This window comes from Podarcis erhardii (genome assembly GCF_964252035.2).
Source record: "Podarcis erhardii genome assembly, chromosome: 14".
NCBI classification, from domain to species: Eukaryota; Metazoa; Chordata; class Lepidosauria; order Squamata; family Lacertidae; genus Podarcis; species Podarcis erhardii.
The window spans coordinates 850,154-857,093 of record NC_138503.1 but is presented as its reverse complement, the minus strand read 5'-3'; the positions used below and the strand labels follow the sequence as shown (position 1 = coordinate 857,093).

Genomic DNA, 6,940 nt, shown 5'->3' with positions numbered 1-6,940 from the left:
TCATGGGGGAGGCGAGAAGCTCTTGTGCTCGAATCCTGCTTGCTGGTTTCCCACAGGCTTCTGCTCATCCTTGATCTAGAAGGCTCTTCTGTTATGAAACCCCTAAGCTGAAGGCACACAATTTTCCATCAGGCCTGCAGCCTGTTCCCTAGAAGGAAGCCTTGCTACGATGTTACGCTGCCTGGCTTTAACTACACGTGTTGCAAATACAGAGCTTGAACAATTCACCAAATGTGCAACATGCCTCCCTTGCAGCATCACAGAGAATTATGGGGTCCGACCACAGCCATTAACTCAATAATGTGCTGAAGTCACCCATCCCAGCAGCGCAGGAGGAGTGTCTGGCTGAAGAAAAGGATCTTGGGGGGTTTTAGCAGATCACCAGCTTAACATAAACTAACAGTGTGATGCAGCAGCAAAAAAAGCTGATGCACTTGTAGGCTGAATCAGCAGAGGTGTAGTGTTCAGATCAAGGGAAGTCATAGCCCCACTCTATTCTGCCTCACAGACCCCACCTGGAGTATTAACAGACCAACTGACCATACATTTGCTAATATATCTTTGCATTCAAAGGCTAGACATTTTTATTTTTAAAAAACACTGGATGCTGAGGTCCTGAGGAAGCTGGATCCTGCAAGGCAGATTCTGCAATTATAGTCATACCTCATGTTATGTTTGCTTCATGTTACGTTTTTTCAGGTTGTGTCCTGCAGCGACCCGGAAGTACCGGAAAGGGTTACTTCTGGTTTTGTTGCTCACGCATGCGCATAAGCGCCAAATCGCGATACGGCACTTCAGGTTGCAGGCTTTACATGTTGCGAATGGGCCTCTGGAATGGATCCCATTCGCAACCAGAGGTACCACTGTATTCTGATCCCACCCACTTTAGTCTACAGACAAAAGCATGCATTTAGTACTTGCTTATCACAGACACATTGACTCTCACATGTACTCTTCACATCCAATAATTTCCTTTTTGCTGCATTGACAGCTCTGTGTTCTCTCCACACATGTTGACTGATTTGGACCAATTAATTAATAACCCTGTTCTTTCTCAATATTTTTTCCAAAAGTGCTTCTATTACCTGCAATTTTTCCAACGGATTTTCAATTGTTAGCAAGGTGTCATCTGCAAATAACCTTATTTTCTCTTTTTCTTTATTGCTTATTCCTTTTATATTTCCATCTTCTCTAATTACATTGGCCAGAGTTTTAATGACCAATACAAATAAAATTGGGGGAAGGGGGCATTTTTGTCTTGTACCTTGGGCTAATGTTATTTGTTATGTTATACCATCGTTCACTAAGTTATATGCCTTGTTCCTCAAGTATAATTGATTTATTAATCCTTTAAATCGTTCTCCAAATCATAAACTTTCTATAATCATTTTTTAATGCCAGCCATTCTACTCAGTCAAAAGCCTTAAAGATATCCAATGCTACTATACCAGTTTTCAATATATTTCTTATTATATGTATTTTATTCAACACTCTTCCTATTAAACTAGACATCTGTTTTCCTACTAGAAAGGCTCATTGGTTTTTATTTATATATTTATACATGAAATTAGTCATCCTTTCCCCCTACTGATCAGAGAACGGAATGAGTTCACCAACAGAAGCCTCTGAACAGGACGGCTCCACATATTGCTCCACAGCTTTAATTCTTTTAAACAAGCCCTGCTGCTAGCAATTAGGATTTACGTCTCAGGCCTCAGCTAAATAACTTGCGATGCCTGGAGAATTATTATGGAAGTGGACATCCTTCTACCCAAAGTACTGTCAAAACAGAGCTGCTCCTATGTTAAGTTTCTTTTGCTCTCCTCCTGAACATGGAAAAGCAGCCACCCCAGGCTACCTATCAATTCTCCATCTTGCTCGCAGAATCCCTCAGAGCCGAGGGAAAGCCTTCTGCTTTTGGTGTGGACAAGTGTTCCAGTTCATAGCGGCCGTCCTGGGGGGCTGTGCTGACACTGGAAGAATCCTCCTTGGCGGCCTGCTGTAGGTTCCTCTTACGCTCCACGATCTGCTGCAGCTGGAATCCCGCGTAGTCTGGCTTGGCCGTCAGTGGGCAGAGGGGGACAGGTATGTCCAGGATGTCTGGCACCATGTACGGACGGAGCCAGCCCACTAATGGGGTGCTACCAGGGTTGTAATGAGTTTCCTTGTGGTAGAAGAGGAGCCCGTCCACCTAGGAAAGAGAACAGAGAGAAACCAGGTAGGCAGCAGCCTTGGGTCTATACAGTCCATGGCCACAAAAAGTTAGGGTTCCAGGTGGAGAAATCGAAGTTAGAAACAGAACTGTTAGAACCAAAGACAAAGGTACTATCTAGAATGTATAACTTGCTGCTAAAATGGAATACACAAGACGAAACGGTTAAATCGGCTATGATAAAATGGGCACAGGACATTGGGCATAACATTATGTTTGAGGACTGGGAAAGGTTGTGGACCACTGGGCTGAACTTCACCGCATGTAATGCTCTGAAGGAAAATGTAATGAAAATGATATATAGATGGTACATGACCCCAGTTAAACTTGCCAAAATATACCATTCGTCTGACAATAAATGTTGGAAATGCAGAGAAAATGAAGGAACATTCTTTCACCTCTGGTGGACATGCCCTAAGGTGAAGGCCTTCTGGGAAATGATATATAATGAGCTGAAAAAGGTATTTAAGTATACCTTCACAAAGAAACCAGAGGCCTTCCTTCTGGGTATTGTCGGCCAGAAGGTGTTAAAGAAGGATCGAACATTTTTTATGTATGCAACAACGGCAGCAAGATTCTCATTGCAAAAAACTGGAAAACTCAAGATCTACCCACACTGGAAGAGTGGCAGATGCAGCTGATGGACTATATGCAACTGGCCGAGATGACCGGCAGAATCCGTGATCTGGGAGAAGAGAAGATGGAGGAAGACTGGGAGAAATTCAAGATGTATTTACAAAAACATTGTAATTTGGTTGAATGTTAAGAAGGATGCTAGATTATAAAAAACTGGCCACCACTAAACTAGATTTAAATTCGATGATAAGTGAGACTAAAGAAAATATAAAAATTTTTGGAAGAAGTGCTAGATTATATTTGAATGAGTGGACATGAGATTGTAAACAAGTTGATAATTTGTTTGGAAAAAATTTTTTAACGATGTAAATGGGAGCGGGAGATGTGAGGGAGTCCAAAGAAGTGATGAAATTGTTGTAATAGAAGTAAGATCGTTTATTATGTGTGTATTTATATTTAAAAACCTTAATAAATATTAAAAAAAAAATATATACAGTCCATGGCCTTACATGAGGCCTTACCTGAGCCCGGTCTTGGCTGGGATATAAATAAAATTTATTATTATTATTATTATTATTATTATTATTATTACTACAGGATGGTTCAGGGGTAACCTGCCTTTTGAAAAATGGGAGAAAGTGCTGTGGGCATCCCACCTCACCTCCTGTTCTACTGGTTAGAAGGAAATGCTTCTTTCAAGCTTAAATCCAACAGGAGAAGAGGGGACCCTATGGGTATGCCTTTGGTGACAATTGGGATATTCTGTGGATTCAAAGCACACCCCTTTTGCTGTGGGAATCAGCTATAGCCTCTTTTAAAATAATGGCAATTTTCTTTTAAAAAAAGCCTACACCTTTTTAAAATTTCCACCTTTATTTTATGGAAGTAAATCACACAAACCAACAGAATAAAAATGACAGAAGTACATAAAAACAGTTCAGTATAGCTAGGAGAGACTGCCTATTAGGTTAGTAAAGAACTTAAGACCCTCAGGAAAGGCCAAATTTCACAGTGTACTATGGAGAGGGAGTTCTGTGAGTCTGTCTTTCCTGTATATAAGATAAAATCCCACCAAACGGCACAGAATTTTTCAGGGTCCTCCAAGCCCCTGGCAATATATACTGTAATTTACTAACTGCAGCTCCAATTCTACGGAGGCCAGCTTACTGTGCGGCACCGTTGGAAGGACAAGGTGTGATGATAGGCACCTTGCAGACCTTGATACCTTGAGCTCCTTGGATGGGAAACGATAACAGAATCTGAATCAAGTCCTACTGAACTCAGTGGGACTTGCCTGTGAGTAGGCATGAATAGAGCTGCACAGGTTGAACTGAAATCCAATCTGCATTTACCTGGAAGTCTGTCCCACTGAGCAAATATGTTAAAGGTTGTGCTTGTGGAGCAGAAAACATTCTTTCAAGTCAGGGGTGGGCAACCTGTGTCCTCCCAGATGATGCTGCGCTACAGCCCCCGTTTTCCCAGAGTATTGGCTGGGGGCTGATGGGAGTCAGATGTCCAGCAGGAGCTGGAGGACCCCAGGTTCCCTCCCGCCATCCTAAACTGAAAACTGCTTTGAGCACTTTGGCACAGCATGTAAGTGTTACCAAATAAATAATATGAAAAATGAGGTGCATTGATAGGGTAGCCAAGTAAAAAGAGGATGTGGTGGTGGTGGTGGGAAGAATCCCCTCTTCTCTACAACTATTACAGCTGCAGAAGCCCTGTCTTTTTCTTTTAATCAGCAGGCCACTGTAAGGTGCAATACAGATTTATAACTCTCTTGTGTACGCCATCACATGAGTGGCTTTTCATCAACTAGCCAAAAGTCTCTCTGTAAAAAGCTCCAACCCCACCCCCACACCTGGGTTATTTTTTAAATAGATACATGATTGGGTTTTGTATTTGCAAATCTAACAGCTTAAGGAGAAGATACCTGGATATCTAGTGCTGCTTAGTAATTAAAGCTGCCTGCATAATCCTGCTGGCATGTCCATCTGGCAAGGTCCCCATTGGTTGGGATGTAATAAGAAAACAAAAAAACATTTGCCTCCTTACTTACTTACTTCACCAAACCTTTATTAGACATTAAAAATATAGGCCATCATCAAACTTCTATATTTAAAAAATATACAAATAAACAGCCATGTAAAATATGTAATAACAAGGGTTTTCATTGGAGTTTCTTCCCACTAAATAGTGCTATTCACCACTCTGAGATACTATTGACAAAAAACTCAGCCACCTTTGCAGTTACTTCCGGGTTAATGTCAGACAGATTGAATCTGATATTTTCACCATGCCGTGATGTTAGACTACCCAAAAAGGGGGATAGCACACGTTTGCGTAGCTGATTGTACAATGGACAGTAGAAAAGAATATGTTTTACAGCATCTAGCACATTCAAAGAACATCCACAATGTCTATTATTTCTGGGGATGTTTGAATATCTGCCCTTGACAAAAGCTGAGGGGAAAACGTTCAGTTGGGCTAACATAAAGGCTCTGTGTTGGACTGGAATTATTAATTGTGAAATATAAGTGACCCTGTTATCTGTTGTATTTAAACCATAGAACTTGGGGGAGCAAATTTTATTTAGAGCTGACTTGATGTTTCGTTTTTCAATGACCCTTAGTCTGGATTGACTATTGTGATATATTGCTCACTTGAATTATACATGAGTTCCAAGTCAGTGCCAATAGATCTGATTTTGTTATGTAAGAGTTAGAACCATTTGGATTTATAAAAGTCCTCAAGTCAGAGAGCAGACTCGAGGGTTGGCAACGGAAATGGCAATGCAACCAGTGTTTTCCAGTGCTAGCCCACACCCAATATTCCATTGTGTGTATACCTAGTTCTGCACACATCATCTCATACTTGATTGAACTTGAGAGCCCCAGGATACGTCTCAAGAAACCTGAGTGTATCTTATCTAAATCACTATTATATGCTTGTCTCCATATTGGGATCCCAAAAAGTATCTGGGACGACACTTTAGTTTGAAAAATCTGAATATCAGCTGGTATAAATTGGTTACCTTTCTGAAAAGAAAAGCGAGCTACTGTTGAGGAGGTAAACTTTGCCTGTTTCATAGCACTTACATGATGGTTTGACCAACCTGAGTTGCTCTGGAATAAAATTCTGAGATATCTTTGAATCTTTACTTTACTTGGATTTCTTGTCCTCTAATTTTCCATTTCTCTAATTTGCAGGAATTAGAGAAGATCAGAAATTTTGTCTTCTCATAATTTATTGAAAATGTATTGCTTTCATAATAGGAAACCAGGGAAAGTAAAAGATGTTTCAGACCTATCGTCAGTGATAATAAGGCCACATCACCCGCATACAGTAACAATGGGACCGGGTTTTGATTGATTTTGGGGGCATGTGATTCTACTTTTTCAATGTGCTCTGGAAGATCTGATAAAAATAAATTAAAAAGAAAAGAGGCGAGAATACACCCTTGTTTTACACCTTTCGTATTCGGGATGTTGGAATAAAGCTGACCTTTGGCATTGAGTTTGATTTGGCAAATGTTAAAGGAATATAAATTCTGTATTAAGATCAGCAAATGATGATCAATTCCTAATTCCACAAGCATCTTCCACAATATATTTGCCATTGGGGCAGAGTTGCCTGCAAAAAAAGATTAGCTATGCTATTGCTTCTGTCCAATATGGAGACACCATTAGACATTTCCCAGGCAATAACGCTTATTTAAAAAGCAAGGTCCTATTAAGTCCAATTTTAAAGATTTAGTACCCTACTTTGTTGACCATTGGGTCTACAAAGCCTTTGCCGAAGCCCCATCAGTGCAGTGATTGTGGAATGAGAAAACAGCAACATTGAAATTAATTTTTTAATCCATCACTTTGTTTCTATGTTGTTCAAGACAGTTCTTAAATGCAAAGCTAACTTATGGAATTTCACTGCAATAAGGTGCAATGGTGGCCAGTAAGTTTGCGGTTTTTAAAAGGGGATAGGACAATTTTTGTGACATGGGCTGTGGTCTAAACCACTGAGCCTCTTGGGCTTGTCGATCAGAAGGTCCTTGCAATGGGGTGAGCTCCCGTTGCTTAGTCCCAGCTCCTGCCAACCTAGTAGTTTGAAAGCATACCACCCCAAAAAGGTGCAAGTAGATCAATAGGTACTGCT

General features: G+C 40.7%; 1 protein-coding gene across 4 annotated transcripts in view; it reads right to left on the bottom strand.

Moving 5' to 3' along the window:
- Positions 1–1,375: 1,375 nt before the first annotated feature.
- The window catches only part of SNUPN (snurportin 1), a 38,216-nt gene continuing 32,651 nt past the window's right edge, over positions 1,376–6,940 (bottom strand). For 3 of the 4 annotated variants that reach the window (XM_081839199.1, XM_081839200.1, XM_081839201.1), the window contains one exon: positions 1,376–2,191. In XM_081839199.1, coding sequence (XP_081695325.1) covers positions 1,862–2,191 — 330 coding nt within the window. In that variant the 3' untranslated portion in view covers positions 1,376–1,861. The remainder of the gene's footprint in view (positions 2,192–6,940) is intronic. The other variant, XM_081839202.1, reaches the window with a different exon arrangement.